Source organism: Nematostella vectensis, chromosome 4, assembly GCF_932526225.1.
Source record: "Nematostella vectensis chromosome 4, jaNemVect1.1, whole genome shotgun sequence".
Lineage (NCBI taxonomy): Eukaryota > Metazoa > Cnidaria > Anthozoa > Actiniaria > Edwardsiidae > Nematostella > Nematostella vectensis.
Window position 1 is genome coordinate 11,183,055 of NC_064037.1, and position 14,973 is coordinate 11,198,027.

The 14,973-nt window shown below is 38.1% G+C and overlaps 3 protein-coding genes across 5 annotated transcripts; 1 reads left to right on the forward strand and 2 right to left on the reverse strand.

Annotated features, from left to right (window-relative positions):
• Positions 1–187: 187 nt before the first annotated feature.
• LOC125561794 (kelch repeat and BTB domain-containing protein 12-like) lies at positions 188–718 on the reverse strand. The gene has a single exon (XM_048726201.1). The coding sequence runs from the start codon at positions 716–718 to the stop codon at positions 188–190; it is 531 nt and encodes a 176-aa protein (XP_048582158.1).
• Positions 719–1,054: 336 nt separating this feature from the next.
• On the reverse strand, positions 1,055–12,417 carry LOC5516601 (S-adenosyl-L-methionine-dependent tRNA 4-demethylwyosine synthase TYW1). 2 transcript variants are annotated; one of them, XM_032386481.2, is made up of 19 exons: positions 12,276–12,417; positions 11,761–11,939; positions 10,132–10,206; positions 9,641–9,742; positions 9,199–9,384; positions 8,984–9,083; positions 8,524–8,654; positions 7,932–8,082; positions 7,764–7,814; positions 7,118–7,170; positions 6,844–6,962; positions 6,225–6,406; positions 5,921–6,026; positions 5,687–5,822; positions 5,203–5,313; positions 3,264–3,332; positions 3,001–3,099; positions 2,496–2,552; positions 1,055–1,733 (listed from the first exon to the last, which is right to left on the reverse strand). In XM_032386481.2, the coding sequence occupies exons 1-19, from the start codon at positions 12,379–12,381 to the stop codon at positions 1,572–1,574; spliced, it is 2,175 nt and encodes a 724-aa protein (XP_032242372.2). In that variant the 5' UTR covers positions 12,382–12,417; the 3' UTR covers positions 1,055–1,571. The 2 variants fall into 2 exon arrangements, with proteins under 2 accessions (XP_032242372.2, XP_048581796.1); XM_048725839.1 differs by having other exon boundaries at positions 7,932–8,085.
• Positions 12,418–12,429: 12 nt separating this feature from the next.
• LOC5516602 (ribonuclease P/MRP protein subunit POP5) lies at positions 12,430–14,801 on the forward strand. 2 transcript variants are annotated; one of them, XM_001636545.3, is made up of 5 exons: positions 12,430–12,576; positions 12,663–12,805; positions 13,247–13,384; positions 14,034–14,117; positions 14,543–14,801. In XM_001636545.3, the coding sequence occupies exons 1-5, from the start codon at positions 12,557–12,559 to the stop codon at positions 14,701–14,703; spliced, it is 546 nt and encodes a 181-aa protein (XP_001636595.2). In that variant the 5' UTR covers positions 12,430–12,556; the 3' UTR covers positions 14,704–14,801. The 2 variants fall into 2 exon arrangements, with proteins under 2 accessions (XP_001636595.2, XP_032242374.2); XM_032386483.2 differs by lacking the exon at positions 14,034–14,117.
• The last annotated feature ends 172 nt before the right edge of the window (positions 14,802–14,973 follow it).

A 14,973-nucleotide genomic window follows, 5' to 3' on the forward strand; every position in this document is an offset into this window, starting at 1 on the left:
TGCCTATTCTTGCTTGTGCCTAGAACAGGCCATCCAGTGCACACTTTATCTCACGCGCAAGCTTCAACTCCAAATCGCCAATTCTTACGTGATGTAACCTCAGCGATTTTTGTAGCGATATCACACAGGTTTCGAACATGTTTGAAACCTTGCTATATTGCGCTGCGCCACGACAGATGCGGCAAAATTACAACAAAATCGCAAGTTTAGACCGACAAATCACCATAAAATTCTTATTGACAAAGTCATCTAGAAGAGTCCTAAAATTTTCGGAGAAGGCAGAACTCTGGTGCACTAGAATTTGAAATCCGAGGCAGTTGCTCGCTGACAGATGAACCCGAAGATAGTTCTCACACGCTGTCAGCACAAACTTCACGTCCCACATGTTCGCAACGGCAAACACGGCTCCGAAATTATCGGCATTGATTTCGATCTTGGAGTTGTAAAAGTAACTGATGACAGCATTAACGCCTTTTGGATCCAAATCATGTAGCACAACATCATTTTTGCTGCTTTCAACGAACCCTTCGCCAAACATCGCGCGGAAATATGTGGAGTTTGCTGCCAAAACTAGTTTATGTCCAGGAAACGACTGGTCTGTCACCTTGAGAGTAACATCACATCCTTCCCCTGAGACCCTCATTTTATCCAAAGTCTGTAAGAATTCCAGAGGATGGAGAACATTTTCTTCTGCAACACTTTTACTGGAGTCCGCCATGAAAAAGGGGTAATTTGTGAATAAAAAATATATTTGTATTTGAATTGTGATATCAGATCAGATTAGGATGGACTGTTTAACCCTATGTTTGATAGCTCTGAAATATTTAGATTGGACGTTGGGCAAAATAAAAAATATATATATTAAGAAGCACTACTGTTTGGCTCAGAGTTAAAAAAGAGTGAAATAAGTTTATATGACCAATACAAGATTACTAACACCAGTTAAATATTGACTATTTTTTGTAAATGATTTTTGTTGTTAATATGTTTTCATAATAAATGTTGATTTAACTGTTCAGGAGGGTATATGAGAGAATTCAAGACTATGAGCAACCACCATTATTGAGTATTTTATTAGCGTTTTTTCTCTTTAAACCATCCAGAGCGAGGAAGCACAATTGAAATATTGTAACAACAGCTATCTCTATGTTTTAAAAAACATGGTACACCCTCAACCAAATATAAATAGCCTAGCTGGAGCAGCAACATGCATTCACAAGTCATTGAAAATATTTGAACAGAAACATTTGTCCATGTTTTGTGATCAGTAGCCACATATCTCACCCTCCAGTAATTGCTATGGAAGAGCAAAATGAATGGTCTAAAGTTTGACTTTGATTTTGTACAAAAGTGTAATGCTGACCATTCTTAAGATAAAAGTACTGTAAGGTTAACTGCTCTTATCCTTTTTCTTTTTCTTTATGGAAGAGAGAGTGTAAGGGCAGCTGTGCAGTGATAGATATCATATGGAAAAAGGATGATCCTTCAATAAGAAATAAGTCAAGGATGTGTGTAGGTGGCTCCCCTCCCAGGCATGTAACTGCCTCTGATTCCCTGAGAAGTCAATCACATCAGCATCCACTGATATCTTTTCGGTTCTTGCGGTACCACCGAGTCTCCTCAGGATCAAAGCCTCGCTGTGAGTGCCCAAAAACAGACCATTCAGGGTTCCTTTCCATGTAGTCAGCGGATGTGAAGGTCTCCTCGCCATTGCTCTCCTCATATTTTTCTATCTGAAAACAAAGCTAAACTTTTACAAAAGCCACTATTCTCTCGTTTTTGGACTGCTAATAGTTGTGAAACTCCCTGCACATTTCCCCTCAGCAGCTGTCCCATAGTAGGGGAAGGAAGTGAAGTGAAGGGTGGGGGAGAAGCGGAGGGAAAGGGTGTATGTGTATGTATATAGGTGATTGCATCTTTTATCTGCACCGGGGGGTTGACGATATAAGTATTAATCCCCCCCTCTGGATTTTTAGGGCTCCAGATACCCCCTCACCCTGGAATTTTTTTACTTCCCCCCCCCCCCCCCGGAGAAATAACAGAGCTCCCCCTCCCCCAAAAAATTTGTATAACCGCCTCCCCCCACCTGGAAAGCTGTCAAATAAGAAAGATAATAAAAATTTTTTTAACAAATTAAAGTTAGGTTCCCCCCTTCCCTGGAATTTATGGGCTACTTCTCTCCCTCCCCCCTGGAAATTTAAGAGTTTTGGCTCCCCCTCCCCCCAGAATTTCTTCTTTATTGCCATCCCCCCCCTCCTGCTGAAAACTAGGCCTCTGGAGACCCCCTACCCCCTAAGATGTTGAGGTCTTCAAACCTCCACCCCCCCTTGTGCGGATACAATATGCAATCAGCCAATACAAGAAAACTTTTGAGATTATACTTTTTCGTATTAATCCGTGGGACATAATTAAATTCAATTTAATATGCTCTGCTGGCTAAAGAAATGTATGGAAGGTTCAGTCTTAAACTGGGGAAGATGGTAATATTTACATACCAGCTGATGGAATTTGGTATAATCAATCCATGTATGCCATTCACCATTGACCTTGAACTAGAAATATACTTAGCATAATTAGCAATGATGAGAAAAATTGAACAAGAATAGGTGAAAAATTGAAGAATCTGGAAACAAGCAGTAAACACCAGTCAGATTGTCAATCATGTTGGCTACATTGCGGGAACTATGCCCCTGAGCAGGGAAAACGTTTAATGTGTGCACAACCTTGAGTTTCTTGGTTTATTAAATAAGAAAGGTTCATCCATAGGACATGTTTAACTTGAACAAACTTTGCTTCTCAGAAGAACAAATCATACCAAATGCAATGGATTATTTTGAATGAAATAAACATCAAAATGGATAAGATTCAATCTTGTGTGGTGAGAATTCCTGCACAATGAGTTGTTTCCAAGGGTGACAATTCCTCTGGAATGACTGGACAATTAACAAGTCGCCCCATGATGACTGATGTTTTGTAAAGTTCAGAGTGGCTATATTATACCTTCTTGTGAGCAAGAAGCACACAGTTGGAATGCTCATGCTCAGAGGCTAGTTCATAATCTGGTAGCTGGTCTTCAAGCTTCCGTACAAACCCTACAACCTAAGAATATAGCAACAACTATTATGAGGTCATGACAATATCAACATGTCATTTAAAACCGTGTAAACCAGGAAATTTTACCTATATATGCATGCGCTCTTTGACACAATTTCCCCCAAAAAACTTGAACCAGCTCAAAATTGACAATAACTGTGTTACACTACCTCCTGGTGCCAAGGGATATTAGCCATTGTCAGTGTCGATGCCTTGGACTCGCCACAGTATGTCACACCCTATGCAATTAAATGACAAAACTTGTTTTAACACTAGACAATTTGAATCATGATTCTGTCAGATTTCTTAGAGAGGGACACCAATACAATAAGGGGAGGTTAATTAATCTACCAACCCTAGATTTTTTAATCAAAATAACTAGGCCTTTTAAGACTTATGTATGAGATACACCAATGGAGTGGATCACTTATATGCCATTTGTAGCAAGTGAATATCTTTAACCTAGAAAATATATTTTTTTTACAGGGACATGACCAGACTAATTCATAAAGATGATATGCATAGCTTTTTTAGAAAAAAAAATGCCCTAAAAACGATCAGATTCATGCAAGGTTTTGTAATAAGAGTGGGTTGACACTGCTGCTTTGAATTTATAAGGACAAATATTTGTATGGAATTTGGGCTCCCTGTAGTTTCCCCAATGGTTTTAACATAAAAATTATCTGTTAGAATATCAGCCATAACTAAAAGGTTTTCGGAAGTTAGGTTGCTAGGGAAATTTTAAATTACCGTAGATTTGTTAGAAAAAGAGTTTAACTGCTGAAATTGATCAAGTGGACTAGTGACGCATCGGGCCACATATTTATAACGTAATTAGGTGACGCCATCCAATGACGTCATCGCAGCAGAAACAACATTTATTTGCCTTTCCTTTCATTTTTTTTTGCAAAGGATTTTTAGTTGAGAGTATTTATTATTTCTTTCTGAACAAACGTGAGCATGGATTTGAAAAAAATATTGAAAAATCAAATTTTTAAACCAATTAATATGCAAGCCATTGGGGTATTTTGGTCATATGTTTTTCATTTTGATCGGTATGCCTTATTCCATGCTCAGTTTTATCAAGAAAAGGGTAAACAATATTTCCGTACAAAAATTGTCACGATTTAAAAAATTTTGGGTGCCATCTTACCTTTTTTTGTGCGACCCAAAGTCGTTTTTAACGCATGGGCTATTTGGAGGTGCGGCTGCTTAGCCACAAATCTAGTGCACGGCGCTCTCTGCCATGTTTTGTTTTGGGACTAGCAATCGCACAGAAAATGATGATTTACAGCGCTAACTATGTTGGATACACTGGAAAAAGGTTAACAGGCGCTGGTTGTTTTGATTGTTTTAAGTGAACTTATTGGTTTGAGCGAAAATCCGTAAATGCTTCCAACCAAGGTGATAGCAACTACTCTTTATCCAAATATGTAATAGCTCAGCATTTAGGAGAGCTGTGGTGATTCATTGGAAAATTATTTTCTCATCCAGGAAAAGCAAAACAAAAAAAAAAACACCATGAATCCACCTTTGCTTGCAAATATCCATAAGCACAGATCTCAATTATGTCCCAATAGCCTTTATGATGCCCTGGGACACTCTCCTAATATGCTAATAGCTGTATTTTGTATGAAAAATACAAGCAACCATCAACTTGTGCTTGCCTCAGCTAAGCGACAAGGGATTAGGGATGGGACTGCAAAGCACTGTTGGAAAGCTTGGATACCGCTGACTAGGTGCAGTGGTGTTTGACTTTGACAGGCTGTAAAAAAACTCAAAATAGGGGGGGAGGTATCTGTTTTCAGTCTGTTTTTTGTAAATTCAGCTCAAAAATAGCCAGGAGTCAATGGGTTAATGTTTTTTTGCTCCCCATCCAATCTACAATTTCAGTACAAAGGATTGTAGCCGGGATAACCTCTTATGGACGCCCCCTTAGTCTACTGCTGCATGTGACAATGGTGATTGATATCTTGACAATTGAAAAGCAATGCATTGCCATGGGTACAATGACAGGACTTTATCACATCATGCTTGTTTGTGTTCAGGTAACTTCGACTCTGACAGTAGATGTGACTGATCAAGACTATGATTGAGATCTGTACTTACTTTAACCTCTATGAAGTCAGGTTTTCCAAGAGACACAAGCTCTACATATGACTGTATCTCTTCAACATTCCATGACTTGACAAGTGTTAAGCGGTAGACAGTCCTTTGACCCTAAATAAGAACATTTTTACTACCATGAGTTTATTTTAGAAAAATACAAAGATGACAGTTGCACCCATAAAGTACCCCTGTAAGCTAAGGATGAGATACCCAATAAATAACCAAACACCCTCCCCCTTAACCTCTTAAAATTCCTTCCTGTGGCCCCTGTACCCCTCCTTCATCCATCACTGGTTATAACTAATACAGTAATGCCAAAAGGGCAAGGGAGGAGTCATATGTATATTTATCTGACAGGACTTCGGTTATATTACTAAATAAAAAAGAATGTCTGTATGTTGAGTCATACATATACCTTGTTTGCCAGGACTTTGGTTATATAACTAATACATGATAATGTCTGTATCTTGAGGCATACATATACCTTATCTGCTAGGGCTTTAAGGCTGTCGAGAAACCGAGGCCAGAAATCCCTAAAGAGTGGGCGGTCAATCTTTTTCAGGCTTTCTTTGGTGCCTGCGTCAACACTGACATAAAGCTGCGTCACTGGTAGGAGGTCCCTAATGAGAATCAATACCAGTAGGAAAATAACGTTAGAACCTCTTATAGTGAAATGCTAGTACAAATTGAGTTCTCTGTTTAATAAGTTATAACATACTTTATAGCATCCGGAAACTGTGCATTTGTGACAAGAAATGAAGAGATGCCATGTCCATGCAGGAGCTTGATGAGCTCATTAATTTTTGGGTACATAATAGGCTCCCCTGAGAAAAGAAGAATACATACAATTACTACCCATCCATAAAAGATTCCTTTGTGGGTAACTTTATTTTAGGCTAGTGTAAGCATACTGTACCAAGGATAGTATTCCGTCGAAACCATTCCATGCTTCTCATACTAGAAAGTGATAAGCATAGTGTAGGCACACTAAACCAATGAAATTATTCCAACGCTGAACATACCAACGAGTGATAGAGCACAGTGCTTAATCTTCATGCCCTCTTCAAACCTCTCAGGCTTGACACCAGGGACACCTCGGAACTGTTTTATCATGTTGTAGTGGTTCTGCATTGCGCCTTCAACAATCATCTGAGGATCATCCATCTGCCAACGCCATTCTGTGCCCACAGGGTTAGTGTGATGTCTGTAGGTAATGGCAGCCAAAGAAACGGTTAGGCAGGCACATAACAGTAGCAAGGATTTTGAGTGGGGGAGGTGGAAATGGCTTGGCTGTTCAGCACACCATTTTCTCTAGAAGGCATTGCGAAAAGGGTGGAACCCCATGAGACCCCTTCCCCCTTTGCATGCTTGGTGTTACTCCAAGGGGCTATATTAGAGGTTGTAATACAAAAGATATTAAAGATATACTGTAATATATCCCCAGAACTTCTAATATTTTCTTTAGCAAACTCTTAGAAACAGGAATGACTGCATTTCCAGTTAAATGAAAATGGATAACTCATGGAGGTTTCTTTATAATGATCTGGATGAGATAGAAAATCCTTGAAATTGGTATAACATTGGAGGGCAATGCCCTAAGGGGAGTAACAGGGCTCTTACTATGGGCTTGTATGTTCTCACCTCCAACAGAAAACACACTTATTGGCACATGCAAGACTTGGGGTGGTTTCCATACAGCGATGGCTTTCTATACCATAGAATGTGTGCTTATAACAGCCTCCCCGGCCACGTAGCATTGACTGCAGTCAAATTGAATAAGTACCAGTATTAGAGGAACTTAATTTGTATCACTGTGGTTTGCAAAGAGGCTAAACTACACACTAGAACAATCATGATTGTCTTTATGTGGAATTGAACAATGCAATTGCTGTGCTTTGTATAGTGTGCAGATTACCTTGGTCCACCTACAAATCTTCACTCCCGAATGTGATCCTATTATCTTGTAACCTAAAGACAAAATCATAAACCAGCTGATACTACTAATAAACAATAAACTTCACACACAATTTTTAGTGTATGTAAATCAAATTTTATCACTGTTCTAATTTTTATGTTTTACAGTATCAACAGTTCATGTTGAGCATGCATCATTCAAAAGTAAAAACATAAACCTCGCGGTGTGTGCGAGGAAACACGACAGAGAGTGACCATGCATGAAAAGTGTCAACCAAAAACGGCCCAAAGACAAAATGGTGTACAATTGAGCCTCAATATATATAACAATATGGCAAGGGGCCCAAAATATTGCATTGTGATTTCAAGAATAACGTGAATAAGAGATAATTTACCATACCTATATGTTTCATGGTTAGTAGAAATCAATATCCTTATACCAAGAATATTATATATTGAAAAATGCTAAATTGAGGTTTTTCTGTAGTTTTTATTTGGCCATGACATGACAATGCACATTAAAAGAACCTCAGAATCTCTTTGGAGTGAGCAATTCAAAGCTGAACTTTTGGTTCCTTGTGTTATCTGGATCCTATCTGTGTGACAATCCTATTTCCTCAAAAAGTCCAGCAGGTTCAATGGCTTACCTTGCTTGGTAAGTGACTGTCGAATCACTGGTGTAACCATCTCTTTAGCAACTAAGACAAATACAACAGCCGATACTTAAGATATTAAGTATAAAAACAAACAATGGATAATCAAGAGAAATCACAGTCTTGGTGACAGTCATGCAACAATGAGGTACTGTAAAATACCTGTGTTTTTATGAGAATCCTCCTCTATCTCCCTTTGCTTCTTTGCTTTTTTAATTTTTTGGACGGCAGGACCAAGATCTTCCATATCAACAAGGCCATCAGCTGTATCCTCATCCTCAGAATCTCCATCACTTGTACTCTCGTAGTCACACTGCTTGGCATAGAATATCAATTATACAAAGTGTATAAACACCATATGACACAGGGCTTATGTACTCTCATATGTAGACCTGTATTGCACTATGCAATGTTTTGCAAAAATAGGTGCCTTTGGGTGTTATGAAAAATGATAATGAACATGAAACTGAACACTTTCTGAAAAAAGGAATTCTGGCTTTTTTAGTAAGCGCTGAATAAGTTGCTTTTGTTGCTGTTATTTTGCCACTAAAAGCCCGAGCATGCGCTAGTTTGCCACTCAAACGGTCATCCCTTACCGCAAGTCCCCTATTCACTTCAATTCAATTCCCAAGCAAACACTGACATTTGACATTTGCACACAATTCAAATCTAGGCATTTCAATCAATACTTCTGTTTATGGTAATAGTAATTTAAAAGTGCTTCCCATAACATGTATCACCTACAATAACTTACTGCTTGAGATGTTTCTTCCTGAGACTTGCTTGTTTCCTGACAGGTTTCTTGTTTTCCACACTCACATAATGTGTGTGATTTAACAAGTGAAAAAAATGTTTTGCACCACACTTGAAAATCGGCTTCAAGACCTTAATAAAGAATGAACTTAGTTGACATCCATTTCTGAATGATGAATGCATTAATTGTGTGCTTTTCTAGCCTACAAAATCAGACGCCTCTTGCCACAAGTTATTTGGCGAGCGGCTAGATGCATCTGCTTTCGCAGGCTCATGCTTTTCATATAACTGTAGAAAAAAAGAAATGTTTTGTGCTTCTGGTTGTCCATAAGACATTTGTCTGCTAGTCGGCTACAATACAATACACAAGTCAGTATTCAAATAGTGACTACCTTTTCTTAGCAAGTGATAATTACTGACAACAAGTACACACTAGGGACAACCCTGTTATGTCTCCTTACCTCCATGTCTGCTGTTAACTGTGTTCTCATCTCCAAGTGTTACAGGCATCACCCTCTTCGCACTCAAAGATGAAAGCCATTTGTCAATATTTTTGGCAACCTATAACAAAAATGACAAAAAGCTTTTATTATAAACCTTTTCCGAGACAAAAGAGAGCGTCTTAAAGAGAAGAGAAATAGGGAAGCTGGTAAGCAATATTATGCTTTTGACTCACCAAGTTAAACTGACCCTCGTAAGAAGAATTTCCTAAGCCAAACACAGCATAGTTAATTTGACTAAGTAGTGACTTTGACACACGGCAGTCATTGGTTGAGTCCTCTAGCCAGCTGTAAAACCACTCTGCACCCCTTGGAGGCTTGCCGTCAGTGTATGTTGGCACAATGAACACACAGGTAGATTTCTTTGAAAAGAAAAATTCATTTAAAGATGCTTTGATCTTTTCTATCATAAACAGTAGCATAATATGATAGTGTGATTAGTCTTTTTTACTTTAGCCATGTAAACAGCAGGAACATTGAATAAAGCATTGTATAACTACTACCCTTTTTGGCTTGCTTTGTGTAGTCAAAGGACATTTCTTGTATAGATCACACACATAGGGTGGTCATACATTCTTTATTTCAGGGGAAAAACAAACCATGTTTGACTGTACATACCTCATTGGCTAGATTATCCTCTGCTTCATAACCTTGCAAATTCTCACAGCTGCAATCCATTCCTTGTTGCATTGATATTTTCATTAGCTCTTCAGAGAATTTCTATCATAAAAAAAACTTTGAATTTATAACAATTAGATGTATAAATGTTTAAAACAGGGAAATACAGGGTAAACATAGACTAGAGGGAGAGAAAGAAGTATAAAAAAGAAGGAATGTCTAGCAAATGTACCCTCTTTACACTCTCACACTACTCCGAACCCTGAAGCGTTGACAAATGGTGGATCAAGGGGTCAATGGACAAGTGTCCCCTCCTCTCCCCCTGCCTTCCAGACTGAAATCTTAGAACAAATGTATGGAAAATGAATGAAATGTTAAGTATTTGTACAGTATAATGCAGATTCACATTGCAAGACATGGTCAAATGTGCTTCATATGTGATTTTGTAAAAAAAAAAAAACAACTATCAACCCCTTACTGTATTGCTTTACCTTGGCTGTACCAGTCTGCGTGGCATAAAAAATCCTCAGGGTAGCTGAAACTTTACTTTTTATCTCTTTTACTTCCTGTGCAAGAAAAAAGCTTTTGTGAATATAGGGGGATGATACAGGATTGGTATAAAAAGGTGGCATATACTATGCTTCATAGATTCATATCCATTCTTGTCCTCTTTCTAGTGTATACCCCTTTACTTTCTATCTACTTTTTTCACCCCCATGCCCATCCTACCTTTCTTCCATTCTTACCCCTTACAACCCTAAATCCATTAAATTACTGCAATTATATCATCTTTCAACAGATTGTAATATATTAGTCAGTTAGAAGTGAACATTTAATTCACATATTTAGAGCAAGTTGGGGCAAAAATTGATTGCGAGATATCGGGGTTTCAAGTTGTGTAAACATTGGAAGCAGTGTGACAATAATGAGAGCTGAAGAGCAAATAGAGCCGTGTATAGCATCCAATCACACTGCATGCTCTGAGCCAAGCAGAAAAACCCCTGGGGGCTTAAATATCAAAGCGCTAGTTGTGAAAGGCAAGATCCAAGCGTGCTTGAACAGAAAACAAATGTGAGGAAACTAGGAAACAAAAAATGAAGGCCCGCGGGAAATGCCTTTGGAAAGGGAAACATTGTCTTCTGTATGGTTGCTTGTATTGGTAGCTTCGCTTGCTAGAGGTTGTTGTTGGTCAAACAACGAGCCCTTGTCACTTTCAGCAAGGCGAATTTGTTCATGTTCCCCAAACTTTTTTGGAATTTCTGTCTGTTTTGGGCTTTCTGCCTTGCTTAGCCTTCTTCGTGGGAATCCAAGGCTTTTTCTTAAACTTCTGCAAAGCTCACAACTACGTGGAATTGAATTTGAATGCTGGTAAAACTGATAAAATACAGAAGAATCTTGAAGAAACGTGAAAAGTTTGATAATAACATGCTATGCTGATTAGATGGTAAGGCGGTAAAACTAAGTTGTCCAGATATTTATTGCTGGACCTGGAGCTAAGCTAACATGATTATGGGATTGATGACACCTTCGAGAATAAGGCAACACTTGTTTGAATTTGGTTTTTCTTGAATATAAAGCAGAGTATTTAAGATTTTGATGTTTTTTTTTTGCTGAAATCTAGAATTGTCATCAAATGAGATTCTAAAAAAATTATTTCTTTGTTGTACTCTGGTGTGGCAGGCACAATCATTTCTGTAATTATTTTGTTTTGAATTTGCCATCCAAAAAGGTAAAGTGATCTCTTAGTGCAAGTCCCCTATTAGGGATCACAGAGAGATAAGGGTTGGGTTTAGCACCATTTTTTAAGACAGGATTAACAACTTCTAATAACTGGTTATTTGAGAATTCCAATCTAACACAAACCCTGCCCCACCTGTCTCTCATCTCTGTCCAGATTTACATACGCCAACTCAGATACAAAGCAAGAGCCCATCCCAAGGGGAGCTCACAACCCCCTATTGTCTGCAAAAAAAAGCAGTCTTTTCCTATTTGCCCTTTTGCATATGATATATAATACCTGCACAACCTCCACTGGAAAATGTAGGGGATTTATTGTCTGGCTGTAGAAGAGATTTTAGCTTCCCCCTCCCAGATGTCTGAGTCACGCCTCTTAGCCCTACCTGTTTTGTTTGACTGGGTGTGGCCTCAGGTGCAGCAGTAGCTTCTCGGCGCTCCCCCATAGCAAGGCCATAAATATAAACCAAAACAGCCCCTCCAAAAAGTAAGGTATATGCTGACTTCCTCACTTGCATCCAGTAACTGTACACTGTGCGGAGCGCTGCGGCCGCTGGCTTGCCCTCTACAAAAAAAGACATTAGTAAAGACTTTTTATCTTTTCCACCTCCCCAGCACAACTGTAAGTATTTATTAAAGACAAGATTATCAGAAAAAGTAAATATTAGTCAATGAGAATTATTTAACTAGTATTGACTAATCAAACGCCACATATAGATTGTCAGATTATAAACTCAATTGTTGAATAGTTAAGATCAATTATTAATAAAAGACAGGGATTTGTTTTTTCAACATCAATCAATCGATTTTACATAACGGTATCACGTGCTATGTCAAAGAATCATTCTCTCACAACAAACAAATCAAAATGGTAAGTAAACACAACTGAAACAATCCATACCGCTATGCTCTTCGAACACAGCAACAAAAATAATCAAAAGACCAAATAAAGTGAGACAAATCCATGTTATGAACGGGAAGGGTCGAGCTTTTCGTTCGTCCGCCATCTTGACGCCTGCGGTTCTAAAGTCCTGCCGGGTACTTGTCGTTGGCATGCGCGATACAATGCGAGGAAAGCCTGGTTAAAAAGTGTTTTTAGAGTGCAATTTTACAACTTTTCCCTTGTTTTAGAAAATAATGGTCTGTTCCTTCCTTACGCTTACCTGATGACGCGTTTTTGCAATGGTGAGATTTAAGAAAAGGTGCGTGCTATTATCATTAATGCGATCTTGTGTTACTATTCATTGTGCAGCATGTTTTACGTGCCTACTTCCTTATCTCTATGTAGGTATTTTCTTGTGGAAGTTGAGTATGAAGATGGCCTTATCGATGACTCAGTTCAGAAGGATGCCATGCGCCAGGTGGTGAAAGAAGCCGTGAAAACTGCTTTTGGTGATTATGGCTTAGGATGTATTCAACAATTTCTAAAAGGTACCATAAAACAATAACGCAGTGGCCTAATAAGCGGTATTTTTTTTTGCCTCCGAAAATGGAATTGTCCTACTGTGAGGCAATAGTTTTTTTTTTATTTCAAAGACTTCAATAAATCCACAATAAATGTTTCCTCCATCTAAATAAAGAAAGAGGGAATTTGATTGTTAAAGAAGAATTTTCTCTTGACTTGCAAAAAAAAAACAATATTTAGCTCTCACAAGACCTTGGGCTAGTTCCCCTATTTAGCCACTGCGTAACAGTTAACATAAATACTTTCATTTCATTAGTGGAATTTGAATATTGATCTTTAAGCACAAGGCACATTTGCTATTTTTTTTTTAATAATTATGTTCTGAACTGATCCTCCTTAGCTTCAGACTAAATTTGAATTGACTTCCTGAAAAGTCTACTTAAAAGAATTTATCATTTTCTTTGCAGTAAAATACCTCAATCCTGTCACCAACATTTTGTTTCTACAATGTTTGCGAGACTATCAGCAGATTCTACAAACCTCACTCACATTTGTGAAGAGCATCAACAACAGAGCATGCATGTTCAAGACTTTATATATTGGAGGTAAAACTCAGAACCTCTTTGTTCAATAATTTAAGGAAAGAATTTGTTTTCAGAGTTCCAGCAAAGTCCTGATGGAAATCGTTGAGCAAATATAGTTTTCATACTTTTAGGAAGTTTTACTTGCACATAGCTGTCAGCTGTAAACATTACTGGTGCAAGCTTTAGAGCAACTTCAGAGTTCCAAAATTATTCTATAAAAGAACTTCACACTTTAAACTGTAAACTGTAAACTGGGCAGAATAATTGATGCACAACGTTTTATCGAAACTCAAGTCAATTTTGGGTATGATATAGAACCATTCTTCCCACCAATGGGCAATCAGCCCAGTCTACTTTCATGGAGTCAGCCACTGGATGATAATACTTCTTACCTTTCTTGCCCCGAACAGTGTTGAGATATGACAATCATTTTTCAACCCCTCAGGTATCCAAGTCAACCCTGCATGTAGGGTCTAGTTTGAAAGAAAAGCCAGCCAAACACATGCTATATCAGTTTGATTAGTTTGATTAGAAATTGGTAGAAAACAATCCATATATAGTAAAAATCGAACAAGGGACTCTGGTGTGGGAACAAATTCCAAGTTTGAAAAGCTCAAGATTTTTGGTGGCCTAATGGTCCTAATATACTGAAATGGGTTGTTTAAATCAGGAACAATAAGGTCATGCCAAAAGTTCTTGGTGAAGCACAATAGAAAAGAGCTGTTTAGAGCCCTGAAAAAATGTTCAACACAAGGTAAGAGCTTAACATGGCATGTGAATAGAAGCCTTTATGTTAGGGGTTACTCTGTAATAGGTTACTCTGCCATATTTTTAAACTGTCTGTACTGTACATGCGCATACACAGAGGGGTGCACAGGGTGCGCGCGCACCCCCCCACCCTATGTCTTACTCTGCTGTTTGCCTTCATCTACAACCTTCTTGCTCTCTTTAAACTCAATCTTTTTACTACTCTAAGCTCTGATACAGTCAATTAAAGAGATCAAGCTTTTTTAATTTTTACTTTTTAATATTTTTACAATAGTCAATCACACATATGAAGGATCCATATATAAATTAAAAATAAATCTCAATTTCATGGCTATTAAATTTTTATATTAGTTAATTGTTGTTGTTGTTGTTATTATTATCTGGACTCATTCAATACATTTTGTGTTTTAGCTGAAAAAGAAAAGGTTTCATCATTAATTGAGTCGGCAACAAAAGAAGAAAGTGTCCTGGACTCTGTATGGCTTTGGAGAAGGAGAACCAAAGCACTCACCCAAAAGACTGTAAATAAGGAGAAGAATACAGATTTATATGGTGACTCAGACTCAAACTGATACCAGCACAAATACTAGAACAATACGTCCCATTAGGATTCAGAAGGCTATCACCCAGGATACCATTTTGTCATACATGGGAAATTGTTTGTGTCAGCCAAAGATTTAGGAAACCAACAGTTAGAGAGTGAATGTTCTGAAGTATGTATCAATAAAGAGAAGTATCTATCATAACAAGCATGTAAGCCATGCATGTAAACATTGTTCTTGACAGTTTCATTAAATAAAAATAGTGACTTAGCAATACCCACAGAAAAAACTGAAAAGTTT

What these genes read in the sequence shown, in the direction of transcription:
- LOC125561794 (XM_048726201.1), bottom strand. Translation starts at nt 718, where the DNA reads ATGGCGGACTCCAGTAAAAGTGTTGCAGAAGAAAATGTTCTCCATCCT.
- LOC5516601 (XM_048725839.1), bottom strand. Translation starts at nt 12,381, where the DNA reads ATGGCGGACGAACGAAAAGCTCGACCCTTCCCGTTCATAACATGGATT. An exon ending in ACAGTCACTTACCAAGCAAG is followed by an intron (nt 7,171 to 7,763) that starts GTAAGCCATTGA and finishes TTTTGTCTTTAG; the next exon opens with GTTACAAGATAATAGGATCA. An exon ending in AGATTTGTAGGTGGACCAAG is followed by an intron (nt 6,963 to 7,117) that starts GTAATCTGCACA and finishes ATTTGACTGCAG; the next exon opens with TCAATGCTACGTGGCCGGGG.
- LOC5516602 (XM_001636545.3), top strand. Translation starts at nt 12,557, where the DNA reads ATGGTGAGATTTAAGAAAAG. An exon ending in ATGGTGAGATTTAAGAAAAG is followed by an intron (nt 12,577 to 12,662) that starts GTGCGTGCTATT and finishes ATCTCTATGTAG; the next exon opens with GTATTTTCTTGTGGAAGTTG. An exon ending in CAAGACTTTATATATTGGAG is followed by an intron (nt 13,385 to 14,033) that starts GTAAAACTCAGA and finishes TGTTTAAATCAG; the next exon opens with GAACAATAAGGTCATGCCAA.